Below are 26408 nucleotides of genomic sequence, written 5' to 3'. Positions count from 1 at the left end.
GTGTGTGTGTGTGTGTGTGTGTGTGTGTTTGAGCATCACGTCTCTGCTGTAATGGTCATATTGTGTTTGTGTGTGGGTTGAGAGTCGTGTGTCTCAGTGAGGTCTGTGTGTGTTTGTGTTTAATTTAATAGTGAATGGACAGATGTGCAGTATGGATGGTCGTGGTTGTCTTAGTAGTGAGTTTAATTAGATGTCATTCTTATTTTTTTTAAATCTTTGATATTTTAAGTGTGTTACTGGGAGTCACAGCTCACACTCAACATGCTAAAATTTGGAAAATGTTATTTTTTCACATTGCTTTTTATGTGACCTTGAGTTCTAAAAGGGTAATATACAAATAAATAAATATTTATTAATATTAATTTGTTATGGAAATGTTTTTATTGTTATTGTTTTAATTTAACGTTTTATTTTGATTACTACTATTATTATTTTGCCATTAGACTGTTGTTTTTAATATTGATAATATTATCACTGTTATTTTTAGGATTTATGGTTATGATATTCTTGTTCAACTTTTACACTATTAAAATAATTCTTATTTTAGTCATCATTTATTTTGTTGTCAGGCATTTTATTTAGAATAATATAATTATTTTATTATTATTATTTTGTTGTTTGTTTTTTTATTTAGAATTTTGTTATTTTGTCATTTTATTTTTATTTTGTAATTATTTAACTTTTTTCTTTTCATTTTTTTCTTTTTTTACATTTTAATGTTTTTATTATTGTTTTATTTGAACTTTTTATTTTGATTACTAATATTATGTCAATGGACTGATTTATTTTTTAATGTTGATAATATTATAACGGTTATTATTATGATTTATTATTATGATATTATTCTTGTTCAAACTTTACACTTTTAAAATAATTATTATTTTAGTCATCATTATTATTTTGTTGTCAGGCATTTTATTTAGAATAATATAATTTTATTATTATTATTTTGTTGTTTGTTTTTTTATTTAGAATTTTGTTATTTTGTCATTTTATTTTATCTTTATTTTGTAATTATTTAACTTTTTTTTCTTTTTTTTACATTTTAATCTTTTCATTGTTATTGTTTTAATTCAACTTTTTATTTTAATTACTAATATTATTATTTTAATAGACAGTTTTATTTTTTAATGTTGATAATATTATAACTATTATGATATTATTCTTGTTCAACCTTTACATTTTAAAAATTATTATTATTTTAGTCATTATTATTATTTTATTATTATAGTCGTTGTTGTTATTACGTATAGCTGGGTGCTGTCTAATTGTGAACTGCAAAACTATATATATTATATATTTTTTCTAAACCGTATGAGTCACCTGATGCAGATTGGATGTGTTTGTTTATTTTATCTGTGTTCTTGTGTTCAGAAAACACACGACAGACAGTCAGATGTCATGTAAACACATTGTTTGTGTGTGTGTAGGTGGAGGAGGTTCAGCATGTGTCGATGGCGAGTCGAGGAGACGTCACACTGGAGGCACAGCTGCAGACGGAGAGAGAGGCTCTGGACAGGAAGGAGAAAGAGGTACTTCCTGTCACCTCACCCATTCCTCTATAAGCACTCATGCATCACACAGATTGCCTCGTGTATCAACATGTGATTTTATTACTATGTAGTGCTCTTCACTTTAGGTTTTTATAGTGAGCTCAAAGTAACTTTTCAGTAAAGAAAAGTAATGTTGTTGTTTACACTTAAACATCCCATATTAACACATGCTCACTAATGTCTCTAATACCTCTTCGTTGTGGTTTCTATGGTAACAGCGATTATTATGGGTAGTGTAGAACAACATAATTTTTGATATTTTTGATTTTTCGTGAAAAATTTGTTTTATTTTAGTTTATTTTAGTTTTATTTTTTGCCCTAAAACCTTTTTCTTTATTTATTTATTTATTTTTTTTACATTTTTCAGATTTTTTTCTGCATTCCGTTTGAAAATCTAACAATCCTTAGTAAGAAGAAAGCACATTTGATTAACTGAAAACACGAAATATAGACATTTCAACCAGAATTTCTAAAAAAAAAAAAAAAAAATTCTGTTTTATTTTAGTTTATTTTAGTTTTATTTTTTTGCCCTAAAACCTTTTTCTTTATTTATTTATTTTTTTTTTTTTTACATTTTTCAGATTTTTTTCTGAATTCCGTTTGAAAATCTAACAATCCTTAGTAAGAAGAAAGCACATTTGATTAACTGAAAACACGAAATATAGACATTTCAACCAGAATTTCTAAAAAAAAAAAAAAAAATCTGTTTTATTTTAGTTTGTTTTAGTTTTATTTTTTGCCCTAAAACCTTTTTATTTTATTTTATATATTTTTCAGATTTTTTTCTGAATTCCGTTTAAAAATCTAAAAATCTTTAGTAAGAAGAAAGCACATTTGATTAACTGAAAACACAAAATATAGACATTTCAACCAGAATTTACTATAAAAAAAAAATTCAGTTTTATTTTAGTTTATTTTAGTTTTAATTTTTTGCCCTAAAACCTTTTTCTTTTTTTTTTCCTTTTCAGAATTTTTCCGCGTTCTGGTTAAAAATCAAAAAAATTTTAGTAAGAAAGCACATTTGATTAACTGAAAACACGAAATATAGACATTTCAACCAGAATTTCTAAAAAAAAATAAAATTCTGTTTTATTTTAGTTTATTTTAGTTTTAATTTTTTGCCCTAAAACCTTTTTCTTTTTTTTTCCTTTTCAGAATTTTTCCGCGTTCTGGTTAAAAATAAAAAAAAATGTAGTAAGAAAGCACATTTAATTAACTGAAAACACGAAATATAGACATTTCAACCAGAATTTCTAAAAAAAAAAAAAAAAATTCTGTTTTATTTTAGTTTGTTTTAGTTTTATTTTTTGCCCTAAAACCTTTTTATTTTATTTTATATATTTTTCAGATTTTTTTCTGAATTCCGTTTAAAAATCTAAAAATCTTTAGTAAGAAGAAAGCACATTTGATTAACTGAAAACACAAAATATAGACATTTCAACCAGAATTTACTCTAAAAAAAAAATTCAGTTTTATTTTAGTTTATTTTAGTTTTATTTTTTGCCCTAAAACCTTTTTTTCTCTTTTTTTTCTTTTTCAGAATTTTTCTGAATTCCGTTTAAAAATCTAAAAATCTTTAGTAAGAAGAAAGCACATTTGATTAACTGAAAACACAAAATATAGAGATATATTTTTTTTATTGTTTACATTTTCTTTCGTAGTAATCAAAAAGCATGTCAGTAATCATACATATATATATATATATATATATATATATATATATATATATATATAAATATACACAATTAAACAACAATTTAACAAAAATCTAAAAATCTTTAGTAAGCAGAAAGCAAATTAAATTAACTGAAAACACAAAACTTAGACATTTCAACAAGAATTTATAAAACAAAAGAACTTTTTATTAGTCAGTTTTATTTCTTGCCCTAAAACCTTTTTTTCCCAGAATTTTTATGTGCTCCGTTTAAAAATCTAAAAATCTTTAGTAAGAAGCACATTTAATTCACTGAAAACACGAAAGTTTAACAAGAATTTATAAAAATAAGAAAATTTTAGATTTTCCTAAAAAAAAATCTGCTTTATTTTTTGCCATAAAATCTCTCTTTTTCTCTCGTTTTAATGGTTAAGTTACAGTCTAGTAATCAAAAAGCACGACATTTACATAATTACACAAGAATTTAACAAAAATAGCATTTAAAATTTTTCAAATATAATTTTTTTTGCCCTAAAATCTATTTTTTTATTTTTTTACATTTTTTTTTCTTAGTAATCAAAAAGCATGTCAGTAATCATACATATATAAATAAATATAAATATATAAATATACACAATTAAACAAGATTTTAACAAAAAAAATAAAAAATTTTCAAAGACTTTGTTTTCATTTTTCACAATTTTTCTGTTCCGTTTTAATGGTTAAATTAGTCTAATAATCAAAAGCATGTCAGTAATCATAAATCATGAAATGTGCACAATTACACAAGAACCGAACAAAAAATTACTTTTTAAAAATTTTTCAAGACATCAGTTTTATTTATTGCCCTAACATCTTATTTTTTGAAATCTGAATTTCTGATTTTTTTCTGAGTTCTGTTTTAATGGTTAAATTAAAATCAAGTCATCTAAAAACATGTCAGTAATCATAATCAGTCATTTTTCTCCCAAATTATATACATTTTTCCCCTCATATTCATTTTGTTTCCATTAAAAAAAAATTCTGGTTCAATTAAGTTGTCGTAATCAAAAAGCATGTCTCAAATATTCTTTCACCTGGTAATATTTTAAATGTAATTGAACTTTCTTGATTGTAATTTGCGTTGTCACTGTTTTGTGTAATTTTATGTTGTGAATTTTTTAAAGAGGACCCCAGGAAGACTAGCTGCCATTAAACGGGCCGCTAATGGGGATCCTAATAAAAACAATAAACAATACTTAACTAAAATCATCCTTATTATACATTTTAACAACAATTCATTAAAAGTAATTTTAAAAATGCATTTTAAGTCCTTACGAAATCTTTTTTTTTTTTTTCAGTTTTATTTCCATTTATAACCAAAAAGCATGTCAAGTGCCTTATAAAAAGTTTTTTTTTTCAGAAATGATTTGTAGTTACTGAATGTTTGAAAAAAAAAAAAAAAAAAAAAAAAGTAACTTTAAATTTAAATATTTAAATTTAAAAAATTAAGCAAATGAAGTGCTGCACAACAAGGATTTATTGTTAAAATTAAAGCATGGAAGAAAAATAGTGGTAAGTGTTATTATTGTTGTGTAATAGTGATGTGCTTGTGTGTTTGTGTGCAGATCGTGAATCTGGAGGAGCAGCTGGAGCAGTTCCGTGAGGAGCTGGAGAACAAGAGCGAGGAGGTGAATCAGCTCCACATGCAGCTGGAGATCCAGAGGAAGGAGATCAGCAGCCATCAGCAGGACCTGCAGGCTCAGGCCCGACTCGCACAGGTGCGTCTCTCTCTCTGCAGCTTCTTTGGTTTTGGTTTTGTTCACATCAAGAACAATGACTGTATTAGCAGCTGCACTAACGGACGGTCACATTCTGTTTATTAGAAGTGCTCTGTCTCTTTAAATGCTCTGGATTCTGATTGGCTGTTAGTGTTGTTATTATTCATCAGCTGGACAAAAACACTTTCAAAGTGGTTCCAATCATGTCGTTCCTCTGTCGTTATCATTATATTTGAGTTGTTGTATATTATATTAATCGCCTGTGTTGTGAACAGGCCTTCATTTTATTGTCAGTTCGCTTTAGTTCAATTTTATATATTATGTGTATTTATTAATGCCTCTTTCAGACAGTCGTCACATGGAAAATATTTTCTTGTTTGGAGTTTTTGTCTTGTATTCCAATACTAATATTTTAACATATAAATCAAGATGAAAGCACAAACACGTGAGATATTAAAGAAAAATAAATCGAAATTAAGTTTAAGACAAGAATAAATATCTGCCAATGGGGTCAGGAAAGTAAACTTAATCAAAAGGGGAAAAAAACATTTTTATTTTATTAATTTTATTGTAAATGTACTGAATTAATTAATTTTATTAAATATGCATTCTTTAAAGTTTATTATTTTCTTATTTTATTTTTTAAAGGTTGTTTTATTTTATTATTAGTTTATTTTTATTTTATTTATTTTATTTTATTAAAGGTTGTTGTTTTATTTTATTAGTTTATTTTTATTTTTTTATTTTATTTTATTAAAGGTTGTTTTATTTTATTATTAATTTATTTTTATTTTATTTATTTTATTTTATTAAAGGTTGTTGTTTTATTTTATTATTAATTTATTTTTATTTTATTTATTTTATTTTATTAAAGGTTGTTGTTTTATTTTATTAGTTTATTTTTATTTTTTTATTTTATTTTATTAAAGGTTGTTGTTTTATTTTATTATTAATTTATTTTTATTTTATTTATTTTATTTTATTAAAGGTTGTTGTTTTATTTTATTAGTTTATTTTTATTTTTTTTATTTTATTTTATTAAAGGTTGTTGTTTTATTTTATTATTAATTTATTTTAATTTTATTTATTTTATATTATTAAAGGTTGTTGTTTTATTTTATTAGTTTATTTTTATTTTATTTTTTTTATTTTATTAAAGGTTGTTGTTTTATTTTATTATTAGTTTAGTTAATTTGTATTTATTATTATTATAATTATTATTATTTAAGTTTATTACTTTTTCTTAGTTCTGGCCTCTTTGACCGATATTTGTTCTTAAATTATTAATTTTATTGTAAATGTTATTAATGTATTGATTAATTTCATGAAAAATGCATTCGTTAAAGTTAAGCTTTTATTTTATTTTATTAAAGGTTGTTGTTTTATTTTATTATGTAGTATTATTAAGTTTATATAAGTTTATTATTATATTTTATTATTTTTCTGGCCTCTTTGACAGATATTTATCATTAAATTAAGCATATATGGTGCCATTTTGCTTCTCAAGTTGATGCATCTTGATTTACAAAACAAATTGATATTTGTGCTGGAAAACAAGACCAAATATTTTTTTGCAGTGCACCTCTCATTCTGTCTGTCTCATATATATGTATATTTCTATATGTATGTGTGTGTGAACATGTTAATGTTTTATTGAAGTCAGCATAAACAAAATATAAAATATTAATACAATACAAATATCTGCCAGAAAATCAACATAATACAAAGGGAAGACGATATATGAATTTGTGGAGAAAATAAAAATAAAAAGATATAAAATTAAGATTAAATAAAGATAAAATTTGTTAGGTATCCTTTTTTATTATTAAAAAGTGAATAAAGCATAAAAAAAAATTCTGGAGAAACTCAAATGGAAAACAGAAAAAAATTCTGGAAAAATAAAATTGAATTTGTGGAGGAAAAAACTGAATTTGGGGAAAATAAGTACAATTTTATTGTAGATTTTATAAAAGAGAATTCTGGAGAAATAAAAAATTCTGGAAAAATAAAATTTAATTTATGGAGCAAAAAAAATAATTTGGGGGGAAATAATTACAATTTTATTGTAAATTTTGTAAAAACAGAATTCTGCAAAAATAAAATGTGGAGGGGATTTGGGGGAAAATAATTAAAATTTTATTGACAATTTTGTAAAAAAAAAAAAAAACAGATTTCTGGAAAAATAATTAAATTTATGGAGCAAAAAATTTGTTTTTGGGGGAAAATAATTACAATTTTATTGTAAATTTTGTTTAAAAAAAAGAATTCTGAAAAAATAAAATTTAATTTGTGGAGGAACAAAATAGAATTTGGGGGAAATAAGTACAATTTTATTGTACATTTTGTAAAACACACAATCCTGGAAAAATTAAATTATATTTGCGGAGACGAAACAGAATTATGGAAAATTTTAATTAAATTTGTGGGGGGAAAAGGGGGATAATAAGTACAATTAAGTTGTAAATTATTAAATGATTAAAGATTAAATTTATTAGCTATGCTTTTTTTTATTATTAAATAGTAAATGAAGCATTAAAACAAAACCAGAAAAACTCCCAATAGAAAACACAAAATTCTGGGAAAATAAAACTTAATTTGTGGAGAAACAAAAACAGAATTTAGGAGAAAATAATTTTGTAAAACATAGAGTTCTGGGAAAAAAGATTAATTTGTGCAGAAAAAAAACTGAATTTGGGGGAAAATAATTTCAATTATACTGTAAATTATTAAATGATTAAAGATTAAATTTATCATGTATGCTTTTTGAATATTAAAAAGTTAATTAAAACTGAAAACAGAACAATAAACGGTAAAAAAGAACTGAAAAAAAAAAAAAAAAAACAGAAAAACTTCCCTAAAATTCTGGGAAAATAAAACTTAATTTGTGGAGAAACAAAAACAGAATTTAGGGGAAAATAATTTTGTAAAACATAGAGTTCTGGAAAAACAAAAATTGAATTTGTGGAGGAACAAAATAGAATTTGGAGAAAAATACTTAAAATTTTATTGTAAATTTTGTAAAACTGAATTATGGGAAAAAAATTAATTTGTGCAGAAAAAAACTGAATTTGGGGGAAAATAATTTCAATTATACTGTAAATTATTAAATGATTAAAGATTAAATTTATCTTGTATGCTTTTTGAATATTAAAAAGTTATTAATTAAAACTGAAAACAGAACAATAAACAGTAAAAAAGAACTGAAAAAAAAAAAAAAAACAGAAAAACTTCCCTAAAATTCTGGGAAAATAAAACTTAATTTGTGGAGAAACAAAAACAGAATTTAGAGGAAAATAATTTTGTAAAACATAGAATTCTGGAAAAACAAAAATTGAATTTGTGGAGGAACAAAATAGAATTTGGAGAAGAATATGTTACTGTAAATTGTGTAAAACAGAATTCTTAAAAAAAAACTGAATTTGAATGAAAATAGTTACAATTTTGTTTAAAAAATAAAGGTTTTGTAGGGCTCTAACAATATGCTAGATATATTTTTAATACAGTTCTAGTATCGGAATCGGAACAACCCTAAAAATAAAATGTGGAGGGGATTTGGGAGAAAATAATTACAATTTTATTGAAAAATTTGTAAAAAAAAAAAAAAAAAAAAAAAGAATTCTGGAAAAATAATTTAATCTATGGAGCAAAAAAAAAATGAATTTGGGGGAAAATAAGTGCAATTTTATTGTAAATTTTGTAAAAAAAACAACAAAAAAAAACATTTGAATTCTGGAAAAATAAAAATTGAATTTGTGGAGGAACAAAAAAGAATTTGGAGAAAAATATGTTACTGTAAATGGTGTAAAACAGAATTCTTAAAACCTGAATTTGAATGAAAATAGTTACAATTTTGTTAAAAAATAAAGGTTTTGTAGGGCTCTAACAATATGCTAGATATATTTTTAATACAGTTCTAGTATCGGAATCGGAACAACCCTAAAAATAAAATGTGGAGGGGATTTGGGAGAAAATAATTACAATTTTATTGAAAAATTTGTAAAAAAAAAAAAAAAAAAAAAAAAAAAAATTCTGGAAAAATAATTTAATCTATGGAGCAAAAAAAAATGAATTTGGGGGAAAATAAGTGCAATTTTATTGTAAATTTTGTAAAAAAAAAAAAAAATTGAATTCTGGAAAAATAAAAATTTAATTTGTGGAGGAACAAAAAAGAATTTGGAGAAAAATATGTTACTGTAAATTTGTGTAAAACAGAATTCTTAAAACCTGAATTTGAATGAAAATAGTTACAATTTAGTTAAAAAATAAAGGTTTTGTAGGGCTCTAACAATATGCTAGATATATTTTTAATACAGTTCTAGTATCGGAATCGGAACAACCCTAAAAATAAAATGTGGAGGGGATTTGGGAGAAAATAATTACAATTTTATTGAAAAATGTGTAAAAAAAAAAAAAAAAAAAAAAAAAAAGAATTCTGGAAAAATAATTTAATCTATGGAGCAAAAAAAAAATGAATTTGGGGGAAAATAAGTGCAATTTTATTGTAAATTTTGTAAAAAAAAACAACAAAAAAAAACATTTGAATTCTGGAAAAATAAAAATTGAATTTGTGGAGGAACAAAAAAGAATTTGGAGAAAAATATGTTACTGTAAATGGTGTAAAACAGAATTCTTAAAACCTGAATTTGAATGAAAATAGTTACAATTTTGTTAAAAAATAAAGGTTTTGTAGGGCTCTAACAATATGCTAGATATATTTTTAATACAGTTCTAGTATCGGAATCGGAACAACCCTAAAAATAAAATGTGGAGGGGATTTGGGAGAAAATAATTACAATTTTATTGAAAAATTTGTAAAAAAAAAAAAAAAAAAGAATTCTGGAAAAATAATTTAATCTATGGAGCAAAAAAAAATGAATTTGGGGGAAAATAAGTGCAATTTTATTGTAAATTTTGTAAAAAAAAAAAAAAAAAATTGAATTCTGGAAAAATAAAATTTTAATTTGTGGAGGAACAAAATAGAATTTGGAGAAAAATATGTTACTGTAAATTGTGTAAAACAGAATTCTTAAAAAAAACCTGAATTTGAATGAAAATAGTTACAATTTTGTTAAAAAATAAAGGTTTTGTAGGGCTCTAACAATATAATGTTAGATATATTTTTAACACAGTTCTAAATTGTTTCTGATGAAGCTATTAACTCATTTTTCAAAACATTTTTTCTTGATAACATCATATGATGAATCATTCACATCTAGACCAGATTAAAAGAGTGAACAGTTGAGTCTGAATCTGGATCTGGCCGCTAATCTTAGCTCTGGCCGCAGCCTAAATCAGACCCCACTGTCCTCAATGCAGAGTCATGTGATGATGTTTAACTCTTGAAGGTGTTGGAGGAGAAGGACAGGCAGATAGCCGTCCTAAACCAACAGCTGGCTAACCGTCAGCACACGGGAACAGAGCCTGATCAAGAGGTAAAGTGGTGTACATATGTGTGGATCAATCACACACACATGTGCCTACAGCCGCTCCGTCAAACCTGCGTGTGTCTGTCTGTCTGTGTTTCTTCTGTCTCTTTTGGTGCATCTCATGTCTTTTGCCAGTTTTGGTTGACGCAGATGGCAAAACACATCAGCTTGTGTTTAAAGACTGCAAAGAGTTGATTCATGAGCTGATTGCAGTCTTTAAACTGGATGGGTTTATTGTCATTCAGAGCAAACAGGTTCATCCGTCTTTTGATGGAATGGAAACGCCTGCTTCAGATCCTGTGGATTTGCTCATCAGTTTGTTGTTTTGATGTGGTTTGGTGTGTTTTTTGTCTTTTGTTCTGCAGTGTGCTTTATTTGAGCTCGTCTCACACCCTGCTGCTAAACACCATAGTTCAACCAAACAGGAAAAACTCATCTTTTGTGTTTGTGGATGATGAAATAAGATGTTTAGGAGAATGTCCAGGCTGCTCTTTTCCAGACAGTGAAAGTAAATGAGATGTATGCTGTTAAAATGACATGGAAAAAGCCAGAATATTATTTTAAAACAAGTCCATATAGCTTTGGTTTTCATTTTCATTTTTGTTATAGTAAATCTGTGTCTGTGTCATTTTTATTAGTTTATTTATTTTTTAAACATGTCTATGGAGGTTTTTTTACTTTTATGAAATTTTTCAGTTAACTATAATAAGCTTGTCATGCTCTATATTTCAAAATTTATTTATTTTTTTAAAAATATGTCTATAGTTTTCATATTTTTTTATTGAAAGTTTTTTGTTTTAGTTACTTAATAATAATAATAAATAGTAATAATAATCCTGCCATGCTCTATATTTCAAAGTTGTTGTTGTTTTTTTGTTAAAATATGTCTGTAGTTTTTATTAATTTAGTTTATTTTATTTAAATATATATTAGTTTAGTAAACTTGTCATGCTCTATATTTCAGTTTAATTATTTTTTGTTAAAATGTCTATAGTTTTTATTAATTTTACTAAGTGTTTATTTTTGTTTTAATTATTTATAATAACCCTGCCATGCTCTATATTTCAAAATTTATTTAATTTTTTAAAAATATGTCAATAGTTTTAGTATATTTTTTATTGAAAGTTTTTTGTTTTAGTTACTTAATAATAATAAATAATAATAATCCTGCTGTGCTCTATATTTCAAAATTTATTAAATTTTTTTTAAATATGTCTATAGTTTTCATATTTTTTTATTGAAAGTTTTTTGTTTTAGTTACTTAATAGTAATAATAATAAATAATAATAATAATCCTGCCATGCTCTATATTTCAAAGTTGTTGTTTTTTTTGTTAAAATATGTCTGTAGTTTTTATTAATTTAATTTATTTTATTTAAATATATATTAGTTTAGTAAACTTGTCATGCTCTATATTTCAGTTTAATTATTTTTTGTTAAAATGTCTATAGTTTTTATTAATTTTACTAAGTGTTTATTTTTGTTTTAATTATTTATAATAATCCTGCCATGCTCTATATTTCAAAATTTATTTAATTTTTTAAAAATATGTCTATAGTTTTAATATATTTTTTTTATTGAAAGTTTTTTGTTTTAGTTACTTAATAATAATAAATAATAATAATAATCCTGCCATGCTCTATATTTCAAAGTTGTTGTTTTTTTTTTGTTAAAATATGTCTGTAGTTTTTATTAATTTAATTTATTTTATTTAAATATATATTAGTTTAGTAAACTTGTCATGCTCTATATTTCAGTTTAATTATTTTTTGTTAAAATGTCTATAGTTTTTATTAATTTTACTAAGTGTTTATTTTTGTTTTAATTATTTATAATAACCCTGCCATGCTCTATATTTCAAAATTTATTTTATTTTTTAAAAATGTCAATAGTTTTAATATATATTTTTATTGAAAGTTTTTTGTTTTAGTTACTTAATAATAATAATAAATAATAATAATCCTGCCATGCTCTATATTTCAAAATTTATTTATTTATTTATTTTAAATATGTCTATAGTTTTCATATTTTTTTTATTGAAAGTTTTTTGTTTTAGTTACTTAATAATAATAATAAATAATAATAATAATCCTGCCATGCTCTATATTTCAAAGTTGTTGTTTTTTTGTTAAAATATGTCTGTAGTTTTTATTAATTTAATTGATTTTATTTAAATATATATTAGTTTAGTAAACTTGTCATGCTCTATATTTCAGTTTAATTATTTTTTGTTAAAATGTCTATAGTTTTTATTTATTTTATTAAGTTTTTATTTTTGTTTTAATTATTTATAATAACCCTGCCATGCTCTATATTTCAAAATTTATTTAATTTTTAAAAAATATGTCTATAGTTTTCATATTTTTTTATTGAAAGTTTTTTGTTTTAGTTACTTAATAATAATAAATAATACTAATCCTGCCATGCTCTATATTTCAAAATTTATTTATTTATTTTTTAAATATGTCTATAGTTTTAATATATTTTTTTATTGAAAGTTTTTTGTTTTAGTTACTTAATAATAAATAATAATAATCCTGCCATGCTCTATATTTCAAAATTTATTTATTTATTTTTTACATATGTCTATAGTTTTAATATATTTTTTTATTGAAAGTTTTTTGTTTTAGTTACTTAATAATAATAAATAATAATCCTGCCATGCTCTATATTTCAAAATTTATTTAATTTTTTTTTAAATATGTCTATAGTTTTCATATTTTTTTTATTGAAAGTTTTTTGTTTTAGTTACTTAATAATAATAAATAATAATAATAAATAATAATAATAATCCTGCCATGCTCTATATTTCAAAGTTGTTGTTTTTTTGTTAAAATATGTCTGTAGTTTTTATTAATTTAATTTAATTTATTTTATTTAAATATATATTAGTTTAGTTTTAATGATATATATTATATTTATAATAAACTTGTCATGCTCTATATTTCAGTTTAATTATTTTTTGTTAAAATGTCTATAGTTTTTTGTTTTAATTATTTATAATAACCCTGCCATGCTCTATATTTCAAGGTTAGGTTTTGTTTTTTTGTTAAAATATGTTTATATAATTTTTATTTAAAGTATTTATTTTACTTTCAGTTATTTGTAGTAACCATGCTCTATATTTGATGTCTGATTTGCTCCGGTTTTCTGCATCTCCGGGTCTCTGTAGATATTCACTGTATGAAAGAGAACAGCCGGTTTATTGTCTAATTTTTGTTGGGCTGATGATGACAGACTGTTTATATCTGGATGAAATATTGCTAGAGGAATTTATTGCAGCACTCATCTATATCTGAGTCAAAGGGTGTTTTCACGGATAAAGAAAGTGCCATGAATTCCTCAATCTTACAAACACACTTAAACAGGTCAGATTACCTGTGATTCTAATGAATACAGTTAATATTGCAATGATTACATTTAAGTATCCTTTTGGTATTTTAAAGCAGTATATGTTCAGAAATGAATGATTTGTCATCATTAACTCACATTCATTTTCTTCCAACCCAGTATTATTTATTTTCTGTGAAATACACATCAAGTTTTTATGCAGAGTGTCTGAGCTTCTGTTTTTCAAATGCTGAAAGTCTGATAATATAATAATTGATGTGACTCATGCTCTATATTCCTTAATGAACCATGAACTCGTTAATACAGGAATTGTTACATTATCATTTGATTACATATTCAAAGGTTAATTTAATTGTTTTACATAATTGTTTTATGCCTTTAGTTGATTTTTATAAATGCAGATGACACAAAAATACTGTAATTTTTTTTTATATTTCATAGCACCCTGTTTAAAAAAAAAAAATTATTATTATTAGATATACTTTTTGATTATTATAACATATAAAAAAAATAAAACATTAAAAAATGGAAAACAGAATTAGGGGCAATAAAATGGAATTTGGAAAAAGTAACATTTAAGAAAAATTGAAACAATAAAATTACATTAAAAACATTTCAACATTAGATAAAAAAAATTAATAAACAACATACATTTTGATTATTATAACATAACAACAAATAAAAACATTAAAATGGAAAACAGAATTAGGGGAAATGAAATGGAATTTGAAAAAAAAAAAATTATTTCATAAAATAAAAATAAAAAACTGAATTTATAAAAATCCAATGAGATTAAAAGCATTTCAAAATTAAGTAAATCAATAAAAATGTATTATTAAACATTACATTTATTAGACATACTTTTTGATTATTATAACAGTGTATATACAATATATACACAAAATATACATATACAAAAAAATTAAAACATTAAAATGGAAAACAGAATTAGGGGGGAAAAATGGAATTTGTGGAAAAAATAACATTATATAAAAATATAACCATTTGAAACAATAAAATTACTTTAGAAAAACATTTCAAAATTAAATGAGTAAATAAGTAAATAAAAATGTATTATTAAACATTACATTTATTAGACATACTTTTTGATTATTATAACATAATAAAACATTAAATCATTAACAGAATTAGGGGAAATAAAGTGGAATTTAAAATAAAAATAAAATGTTTTATAGGGCTCTTAAAATGTAATGTTTGTTACAATTTAACAACAATCTATTAAAAGTTTAAGTTTTATTATTTTATTAGTTTTTTTATTTATTATAATGTAATTTTATTTGTTTTCCATTAACAGTTGAATTTTTTTATGTTATAAAAATCAAAAAGCATATCTAATAAATGCATCTATATATATATATATATATATATATATGCATTTATTAAATATGATTTTTGTTATTATAACATAAAAAATTAAACTGTTAATGGAAAACAGAATTACAGAATATAATGAACAAAATAAAATAAAATGAAAATTTATGGGGGGAAAAAAATCACAGTTAAAATTAAATCCAGAATAAATAAATAAATTGAAAAAAAAAATTATATGTACGATTACTTTAATTATTAATAATTAATATAATTTAATAAACAGCAGCTCAGACATTTGACCAAACATAAAATAATCCTGAGTTGGAACGCCATGCTACATGATTTCCATTCTTGGGCGAGCGATTGAGCAATCCTCTCAGTTTAAACCCGAAGCGAATGAAAAGCGAATGTCCTCTGAGTTCATGTGTTGGTCTGCAGATGGTGGAGGAGAAGGACGAGGTTCTCCGAGATCTGGAGGCGCAGGTGGAGTGTCTGCGGAGCGAGCAGGAGCGTCTGAAGAGGAACAGCGAGGAGGAAGCGGAGCAGCTGAACGCCGTCATCGACAAACTCCAGCAGGAGCTGACGCACATCGAGCACAAGCAGCAGCAGCAGGACGAGGCCAAGGACGAGTACGACGAGATGAAGCAGAAGATGGACGAGGTCACCGCAGAGCTGGACACACTCAAGAGCCGATACCAGCGTCTGCAGGAGGAGACGGTGGCGCAGCTGGAGGAGAAGACCGCCGCGTTTGTGGTGGTCCAGGCTCAGGTTCAGGCTCTGGAGGAGAGCGCAGCGTCCAGGGTGATGAGCTTGAGTCTCCGTGTGGAGGAGCTGGAGACCAGTGTGGAGGAGAAGGACTCGGAGCTGTGCGCGTGCAGGTTAGTGTTCATTACACTTAACAAAACTGTGCTGAAAATACTCCTAGCATGCAGTACTGCTGATGAGAACACCTAAAATGTAGTTCATTAAAATAATATAACTCAAAACTAAAAATTTGAATTTGGGTTGCCAGATGTCAAGAGTGTAAATCCCCTATTTAGTGTTAAATTTGTAAAAAAAAAAAATAATAATAATAATAAAATAATAAATCCAAGACTAAGACAAGATGACACTGACATCATTAAATGCAAACTGTGACAATATCGAGATTAAAAAAAAAAAAAATGCAGCTTTGGGTTGCCAGATGTCATGCGTGTAAATCCCCCTATTTAGTGTTACATTTGTTAAAAGAAAAACATTCAGGACTAAGACAAGATAACACTGACATTATTAAATGCAAACTGTGACAATATCGAGATTAAAAAAAAAAAATAATGCAGCTTTGGGTTGCCAGATGTCATGCGTGTAAATCCCCCTATTTAGTGTTACATTTGTTAAAAGAAAAACATTCAGGACTAAGACAAGATAACACTGACATTATTAAATGGAATAAATGTGACAATATCGAGATATGCAGTATTGTTGACAAAAAAAAATGCAGCTAAAATCAAGTTTAAAAATAAAAACTCTCCATCCCAAATTTCTCTGTATTTTCTTCAACAAAAACAAAACTGAATATTCAGTGAGTTTTCATTAGGGGTGTAACGGTACGCTAAAAGCGTATTCGGTTCGGTACAGTGTCTTGGAGAGCTCGGTTCGGTTCATTTTCGGTACAAAATAATAAGAACTTACAAAATCTTTATTTTGAAAAGCTGCCAATACACAATAGAATTCTTGCATAAAATAAATAAAAGCGACACATTTGGGTGATATTTTACATAATATTTTTTACGGCTCTGAAATGAAGCGGTTGCAATAAATGTTGTTATCATTATACAAATTAGATTGTTTATGAATGGTTATGGCGATTCATGTTACATTTGCATATTGTATTTTATGAATGAAAGTAAAACTGGCGAGGTGAATCTCTGTCTAGTTTTATTTAATGTTATCACAGGATAGTTAAATATAGGCTGTGTGTGGGGAAAAAAAGTGCGTGAAATAAGACGACAAAAATCTGTTAATCTGTTAACGGTCTAAACATATACATTTGGACTATATTTTTTAGATACATACGTTTATATATATTTTATATGTATTTAAATTTGAAAGTAAAATAAATTACAATATTTATTTATGTTAAATCATAATCTGCGTGACCCTGCCGTTAATTTGCTTTGTCCACTTCAACGGATATACCGTGCTAAGGAAGTAGGGAGCAGTGAACACTGCGTAGGGACCCTGTCGATCGGAACGCACCTTAACTGTGCGTGTGTTACTGTGCATCACTCAATAGCGTCCGTGCGGAAACTCGCCTAGGAACATTGTTCCGCTGCGCTTAATATCACGCTAATAATAAAGTTATATTATTTAATGAAAAAAATATACCGAAACGGTACGCAAGTGGACCGAACCGAACAGGCCGTACCCAAACGGTTCAATACATCCCCGTGAACCGTTACACCCCTAGTTTTCATGCTTTGGGTTGCCAGATTGCACGAGTGTAAATTCCCCTATTTAGTGTTACATTTGTTACAGAAATAATTTCCAAGACTAAGACAAGATGACACTGCAAAAACGTAGTTTAAAAATAAAAACTCTTCATCCGAAAATTCTCTATATTTTCTTCAATAAGTACAAAACAAAAAATATATATATATTCAATGAGTTTCAATGCTTTGGGTTGCCAGATGTCAAAGTTTGTCAAGAGTGTAACGTAACGTCTTACGTAACGGAAACTAAAAAAAAAAAAAAATTTATGATCTTTTTTCTTTTCTTTTTAGAGATTATATAGATCTCATTAAACACTGACTGACTTTTCAAAAGTTGTATTTTTATTTCAAAGTCATATTTTATTATTTAATTACTTTTTAATTGTGTTTTTTAATATCTATATTTGTGTGTTTTATATGTGAAGATTTATTTTTAGCATATCAAGATGCAGTATCTTTGGCAAAAAAAAAGTAGTTTAAAAATAAAAATTCTCTATATCCAAAATTTCGCTATATTCAGTAAAAAAATGGAGAAAAAAATCTGGACAGGTTGATTAAATATTAAAGGACATTTGATAAAGTTTTAGTAATTTTGTTGTGTGTTTTTGTGTGTATATATTTCATTGTTTAATAATTAAATGTCATTATAGTTTGTATTAACTTTTTTCAGGTTTGTAAGATTTCGTCATCTTTTAATTTTCAAAAGTTGTATTTTTGTCTTATTTTTATTTTTTATTTACTTTTTTAGTGTATTTTTTAGTATATATATTTTTGTTTTATTTGTGTAGATTTTTTTTTGTAGCATATCAAGATGCAGTCTCTTTGTAAAAAAAAAAAAAAATTAAAAAATAAAAATTCTCTATATCGAAGATTTTGCTATATTTTGCTACATTTAAGTGGAGAAAAAAATCTAGACCTCAGCGAGTTTTTCAGGGTTGCATTTGCCAGATTTCGAGAGGGTAAATCATAAAACAGGATAGGTTGATTACATTTTAAAGAAAAGGACATTTGACACAGGACCCAAGACTGTTGTAAAACTAACAAAATTCACACTTGTGCAGGTTGAAGGTGGAACAAGCGCAAACGGACGCCGAGGCTCTTTACACTAAAGTGGCCCAGCTGGAGGAGAAACTCAGGGAGAAGGTGGCTGCCGTTCTGGTCAGTCAAGCACAATTGGAAGCCGTCCAGATGCAAACCAAAGAGCTCCACGCTGAGGCTCACGCAGGAGAAGCCATAGGCCCCAGCGCGCAGCTGCTGTCGGAGGGCCTCACGGCGCAGGACGGAGCATCGACACCAGCCTCCGCGGGGAAGGTGAACCTGCTGACGGAGCGACTGAAGGAGCTGGAGGAGGGTCTGAGCGGGATGCAGAAGGACCAGGAGCTCCAGAAGCAGCTGTTGTGCAGCTCAGAGGAGGAGGTGATGGAGTACGAGAGGAGGCTCGCCGTGATGATCGACCTGCTGAACCAAATGAAAACCAAACCAACCCATCACACGCCGCAGACCTCCACTGAGGTGCCTTACTGCTATATTCAGATATAAGACTAATTGTGATTGCAATTCAGGCCAAAAATGTTTTGTTTATATATATCCGCAGGTGTCAGTTGAGAACGGTCAGTCGCTGTCAGAGCTGCTGCAGGAGCTGCAGGAGGTCAAAGGTGAAGCTGTGTCCACTAAAGAGGAGCTGAACTGCTACAGAGAACTGAGCCACAAGCTCCAGGAGGACATCGAGGTACAGGTTTATTCTCGAAATATTTTGATTTATTCTTGTTATATTTAGACTTTATTCTCGTAGTATTTCGACTTTATTCTTGTAATATTTTGACTTTATTCTCGTAATATTCCTGTAATATTTTGACTTTATTTTCGTAATATTTTGACTTTATTCTCGTAATATTCCTGTAATATTTTGACTTTATTCTCGTAATATTCCTGTAATATTTTGACTTTATTCTCGTAATATTCCTGTAATATTTTGACTTTATTCTCGTAATATTCCTGTAATATTTTGACTTTATTCTAGTAATATTCCTGTAATATTTTGAGTTTATTCTCGGAATATTTCTGTAATATTTTGACTTTATTCTCATAATATTTTGAGTTTATTCTCGTAATATTCCTGCAATATTTTGACTTTATTCTCATAATATTTTGACTTTATTCTCGTAATATTTTGACTTTATTCTCGTAATATTTTGATTTATTCTTGTTATATTTAGACTTTATTCTCGTAGTATTTCGACTTTATTCTTGTAATATTTTGACTTTATTCTCGTAATATTCCTGTAATATTTTGACTTTATTTTCGTAATATTTTGACTTTATTCTCGTAATATTCCTGTAATATTTTGACTTTATTCTCGTAATATTCCTGTAATATTTTGACTTTATTCTCGTAATATTCCTGTAATATTTTGACTTTATTCTCGTAATATTCCTGTAATATTTTGACTTTATTCTTGTAATATTCCTGTAATATTTTGACTTTATTCTAGTAATATTCCTGTAATATTTTGAGTTTATTCTCGGAATATTTCTGTAATATTTTGACTTTATTCTCATAATATTTTGAGTTTATTCTCGTAATATTCCTGCAATATTTTGACTTTATTCTCATAATATTTTGACTTTATTCTCGTAATATTTTGACTTTATTCTCGTAATATTCCTGTAATATTTTGACTTTATTCTTGTAATATTCCTGTAATATTTTGACTTTATTCTAGTAATATTCCTGTAATATTTTGAGTTTATTCTCGGAATATTTCTGTAATATTTTGACTTTATTCTCATAATATTTTGACTTTATTCTTGTAATATTTTGACTTTATTCTCGTAATATTCCTGTAATATTTTGACTTTATTCTCGTAATATTCCTGTAATATTTTGACTTTATTCTCGTAATATGCCTGTAATATTTTGACTTTATTCTCATAATATTTTGACTTTATTCCTGTAATATTTTGACTTTATTCTCGTAATATTCCTGTAATATTTTGACTTTATTCTCGTAATATTCCTGTAATATTTTGACTTTATTCTCGTAATATTTCTGTAATATTTTGACTTTATTCTTGTAATATTTCTGTAATATTTTGACTTTATTCTCATAATATTTAAAATAAAATAAATTATAGTATTTTATTTATTTGTAATTTACATTTTTAATATTTAATTACTTTGTAGTATGTTTTATTTTAAAGGTTTAGTGTTTTTTATTTTATTGAGCATTTTGATTATTTTATTAATTTACAATTTTTCTGTGTTAATTTAATATTTATTTTATTTATTTTTATCAAGTGTTTATTTCAGTTTATTTGTTTTTTGACTTTATAACAGGCGTGTTTCTGATCATTATGTCTGTTGTTTCCTCATCAGATGAAGGAGAGCACGATCACGCAGCTCCAGACGGCCCTCAACGAGGTAAAGAATGAATCCTCAGCACGTCACGCCAAACATCCCGACCCCTCAGCGCTAAACCTTCATGTCCCGTCTGTCACCTGCAGGTCTCAGCGAGCACACGAGAAGACGGCGCCGCAGAGACGGCTAAAGTTCTCCAGGAGCTGCAGGAGGTCAAAGGTCAAGTGAGCAGCACACAGCAGGAGCTGGAGAGCAGCAGGGAGCAGAGCGTCAGACTACAGGAGCTGCTGCAGGTCTTTAGTGCTTTACAGCAATTAATAGTAGTATTATGAGTTTACAGTTAAATATTACAATAGTAGCAGTTATTTTGCTTTTAATTTGTAATTATGTTGTTTAGTTCTAATAATAAACAATAATAACGAACATTTTATTAAAAAATATTTTAACTTTATTTTCGTAATATTTTGACTTTATTCTCATAATATTTTGACTTTATTCTCATAATATTTCGACTTCATTCCCGAAATATTTTGACTTTTTTTCGTAATATTTTGACTTTATTCTCGTAATATTTTGACATTTTTCGGAATATTTTGACTTTATTCTCGTAATTTTTTGAGTATATTATCGTAGTATTTTGAGTTTATTTTAGTAATATTTTGACTTTATTCTCGTAATTTTTTGAGTATATTATCGTAATATTTTGAGTATATTATCGTAATATTTTAAGTATATTATCGTAGTATTTTGAGTTTATTTTAGTAATATTTTGACTTTATTCTCGTAATATTTTGAGTATATTATCGTAGTATTTTGACTTTATTTTAGTAATATTTTGACTTTATTCTCGTAATTTTTTGAGTATATTATCGTAATATTTTGAGTATATTATCGTAGTATTTTGAGTTTATTTTAGTAATATTTTGACTTTATTCTCGTAATATTTTGAGTATATTATCGTAGTATTTTGAGTTTATTTTAGTAATATTTTGACTTTATTCTCGTAATTTTTTGAGTATATTATCGTAATATTTTGACTTTATTTTAGTAATATTTTGACTTTATTCTCATAATATTTTGAGTATATTCTCGTAATATTTTGAGTATATTATCGTCGTATTTTGACTTTATTCTCGTAATATTTTGACTTTATTCTCATAATATTTTGAGTATATTATCGTAATATTTTGAGTATATTATCGTCGTATTTTGAATTTATTCTCGTAATATTTTGACTTTTTTTCGTAATGTTTTGACTTTATTCTCGTAATTTTTTGAGTATATTATCGATATATTTTGACTTTATTTTAGTAATATTTTGACTTTTTTTCGTAATGTTTTGACTTTATTCTCGTAACATTTTGAGTATATTCCTGAATATTTTGACTTTATTTTAGTAATATTTTGACTTTATTCTCATAATATTTGGACTTTTTTGTAATATTTTGAGTATATTATCGTAATATTTTGAGTACATTATCGTAGTATTTTGACTTTATTTTAGTAATATTTTGACTTTATTCTCATAATATTTTGAGTATATTCTCGTAATATTTTGAGTATATTATCGACGTATTTTGACTTTATTCTCGTAATATTTTGACTTTATTCTCATAATATTTTGACTTTATTCTCGTAATTTTTTGAGTATATTATCGTAATATTTTGAGTATATTATCGTCGTATTTTGACTTTATTCTCGTAATATTTTGACTTTTTTTCGTAATGTTTTGACTTTATTCTCGTAATTTTTTGAGTATATTATCGTAATATTTTGACTTTATTTTAGTAATATTTTGACTTTTTTTCGTAATGTTTTGACTTTATTCTCGTAACATTTTGAGTATATTCCTGAATATTTTGACTTTATTTTAGTAATATTTTGACTTTATTCTCATAATATTTGGACTTTTTTCGTAATATTTTGAGTATATTCTCGTAATATTTTGAGTACATTATCGTAGTATTTTGACTTTATTTTAGTAATATTTTGACTTTATTCTCATAATATTTGGACTTTTTTGTAATATTTTGAGTACATTATCGTAGTATTTTGACTTTATTTTAGTAATATTTTGACTTTATTCTCATAATATTTTGAGTATATTCTCGTAATATTTTGAGTATATTATCGTCGTATTTTGACTTTATTCTCGTAATATTTTGACTTTATTCTCATAATATTTTGACTTTATTCTCGTAATTTTTTTAGTATATTATCGTAATATTTTGAGTATATTATCGTCGTATTTTGACTTTATTCTCGTAATATTTTGACTTTTTTTCGTTATGTTTTGACTTTATTCTCGTAATTTTTTGAGTATATTATCGTAATATTTTGACTTTATTTTAGTAATATTTTGACTTTTTTTCGTAATGTTTTGACTTTATTCTCGTAACATTTTGAGTATATTCCTGAATATTTTGACTTTATTTTAGTAATATTTTGACTTTATTCTCATAATATTTGGACTTTTTTCGTAATATTTTGAGTATATTCTCGTAATATTTTGAGTACATTATCGTAGTATTTTGACTTTATTTTAGTAATATTTTGACTTTATTCTCATAATATTTGGACTTTTTTGTAATATTTTGAGTATATTATCGTAATATTTTGAGTACATTATCGTAGTATTTTGACTTTATTTTAGTAATATTTTGACTTTATTCTCATAATATTTTGAGTATATTCTCGTAATATTTTGAGTATATTATCGTCGTATTTTGACTTTATTCTCGTAATATTTTGACTTTATTCTCATAATATTTTGACTTTATTCTCGTAATTTTTTGAGTATATTATCGTAATATTTTGAGTATATTATCGTCGTATTTTGACTTTATTCTCGTAATATTTTGACTTTTTTTCGTTATGTTTTGACTTTATTCTCGTAATTTTTTGAGTATATTATCGTAATATTTTGACTTTATTTTAGTAATATTTTGACTTTTTTTCGTAATGTTTTGACTTTATTCTCGTAACATTTTGAGTATATTCCTGAATATTTTGACTTTATTTTAGTAATATTTTGACTTTATTCTCATAATATTTGGACTTTTTTCGTAATATTTTGAGTATATTCTCGTAATATTTTGAGTACATTATCGTAGTATTTTGACTTTATTTTAGTAATATTTTGACTTTATTCTCATAATATTTGGACTTTTTTGTAATATTTTGAGTATATTATCGTAATATTTTGAGTACATTATCGTAGTATTTTGACTTTATTTTAGTAATATTTTGACTTTATTCTCATAATATTTTGAGTATATTCTCGTAATATTTTGAGTATATTATCGTCGTATTTTGACTTTATTCTCGTAATATTTTGACTTTATTCTCATAATATTTTGACTTTATTCTCGTAATTTTTTGAGTATATTATCGTAATATTTTGAGTATATTATCGTCGTATTTTGACTTTATTCTCGTAATATTTTGACTTTTTTTCGTAATGTTTTGACTTTATTCTCGTAATTTTTTGAGTATATTATCGTAATATTTTGACTTTATTTTAGTAATATTTTGACTTTTTTTCGTAATGTTTTGACTTTATTCTCGTAACATTTTGAGTATATTCCTGAATATTTTGACTTTATTTTAGTAATATTTTGACTTTATTCTCATAATATTTGGACTTTTTTCGTAATATTTTGAGTATATTCTCGTAATATTTTGAGTACATTATCGTAGTATTTTGACTTTATTTTAGTAATATTTTGACTTTATTCTCATAATATTTGGACTTTTTTGTAATATTTTGAGTATATTATCGTAATATTTTGAGTACATTATCGTAGTATTTTGACTTTATTTTAGTAATATTTTGACTTTATTCTCATAATATTTTGAGTATATTCTCGTAATATTTTGAGTATATTATCGTCGTATTTTGACTTTATTCTCGTAATATTTTGACTTTATTCTCATAATATTTTGACTTTATTCTCGTAATTTTTTGAGTATATTATCGTAATATTTTGAGTATATTATCGTCGTATTTTGACTTTATTCTCGTAATATTTTGACTTTTTTTCGTAATGTTTTGACTTTATTCTCGTAATTTTTTGAGTATATTATCGTAATATTTTGACTTTATTTTAGTAATATTTTGACTTTTTTTCGTAATGTTTTGACTTTATTCTCGTAACATTTTGAGTATATTCCTGAATATTTTGACTTTATTTTAGTAATATTTTGACTTTATTCTCATAATATTTGGACTTTTTTGTAATATTTTGAGTATATTATCGTAATATTTTGAGTACATTATCGTAGTATTTTGACTTTATTTTAGTAATATTTTGACTTTATTCTCATAATATTTTGAGTATATTCTCGTAATATTTTGAGTATATTATCGTCGTATTTTGACTTTATTCTCGTATTATTTTGACTTTATTCTCATAATATTTTGACTTTATTCTCGTAATTTTTTGAGTATATTATCGTAATATTTTGAGTATATTATCGTCGTATTTTGACTTTATTCTCGTAATATTTTGACTTTTTTTCGTAATGTTTTGACTTTATTCTCGTAATTTTTTGAGTATATTATCGTAATATTTTGACTTTATTTTAGTAATATTTTGACTTTTTTTCGTAATGTTTTGACTTTATTCTCGTAACATTTTGAGTATATTCCTGAATATTTTGACTTTATTTTAGTAATATTTTGACTTTATTCTCATAATATTTGGACTTTTTTCGTAATATTTTGAGTATATTCTCGTAATATTTTGAGTACATTATCGTAGTATTTTGACTTTATTTTAGTAATGTTTTGACTTTGTTCTCAAAATAGTTTGAGTATATTCTCGTAACATTTTAAGTATATTCCTGAATGTTTCGACTTTATTCCTATAATATTTGACTTTATTCTCAAAATATTTCGACTTTATTTTAGTAATATTTTATTATATTTGTATTATGATTTTGCAGTTTTGTTAACAGTTAAATATTACAGTACTAATATTTATTTAGCTTTTGATTTGTAATTATGTTTAGTTAATAAACAATAATACCAAACATTTTGTGAACAGGAGCGGGAGATGAGCATGGCTCTGCTGAAGGATCAGCTGCACAGGGTGAGTCTCCTTCACTAGATCTCCACACATCTGATTGGACGCTCACTCTGACCTTTAACCTTTAACCTGTGCTGTTTGGTCTGCAGGCGTCTCAGGAGGGCGATCGGTCCACGGCGGAGCTGCTGCAGGAGCTGCAAGAGGTCAAAGGTGAAGCGGCCGCAGGCAAAGAGGAGCTCAACAGCTTCCGGGAGCGTAGCCTCAAACTGCAGGACGAGATCCAGGTACTTCCTGTCAAACTTCTGCTTCCCTCTAGTGGCTGATGAAGGAACCATCATGTGATTGGGCCAAACATTTTACATGAAAGTGTGAAATTAAAAGGGTCAAAGCATGAACATTAATATCATCCTTTATACGAAAATGTCTCACTACATTGAACATGATGTTCAGAAATCCGTGTTTTTGAGTTTTG

General features: G+C 25.6%; 1 protein-coding gene across 1 annotated transcript in view; it reads left to right on the top strand.

Annotated features, from left to right (window-relative positions):
* LOC141289446 (uncharacterized) overlaps positions 1 to 26259 on the top strand; it is a 103038-nt gene extending 76779 nt beyond the window's left edge. The window contains exons 16-25 of the mRNA XM_073821540.1: positions 1431 to 1532; positions 4815 to 4967; positions 10313 to 10399; positions 15515 to 15954; positions 18609 to 19059; positions 19142 to 19276; positions 20924 to 20968; positions 21052 to 21198; positions 25955 to 25999; positions 26086 to 26259. Of these exons, the coding sequence (XP_073677641.1) occupies positions 1431 to 1532; positions 4815 to 4967; positions 10313 to 10399; positions 15515 to 15954; positions 18609 to 19059; positions 19142 to 19276; positions 20924 to 20968; positions 21052 to 21198; positions 25955 to 25999; positions 26086 to 26259 (1779 nt within the window). The remainder of the gene's footprint in view (positions 1 to 1430; positions 1533 to 4814; positions 4968 to 10312; positions 10400 to 15514; positions 15955 to 18608; positions 19060 to 19141; positions 19277 to 20923; positions 20969 to 21051; positions 21199 to 25954; positions 26000 to 26085) is intronic.
* The last annotated feature ends 149 nt before the right edge of the window (positions 26260 to 26408 follow it).

Source organism: Garra rufa, chromosome 17 (genome assembly GCF_049309525.1).
Source record: "Garra rufa chromosome 17, GarRuf1.0, whole genome shotgun sequence".
NCBI classification, from domain to species: domain Eukaryota; kingdom Metazoa; phylum Chordata; class Actinopteri; order Cypriniformes; family Cyprinidae; genus Garra; species Garra rufa.
Note: the sequence above shows the minus strand (reverse complement) of the source record. Positions and strands in the feature narration are given on the sequence as shown.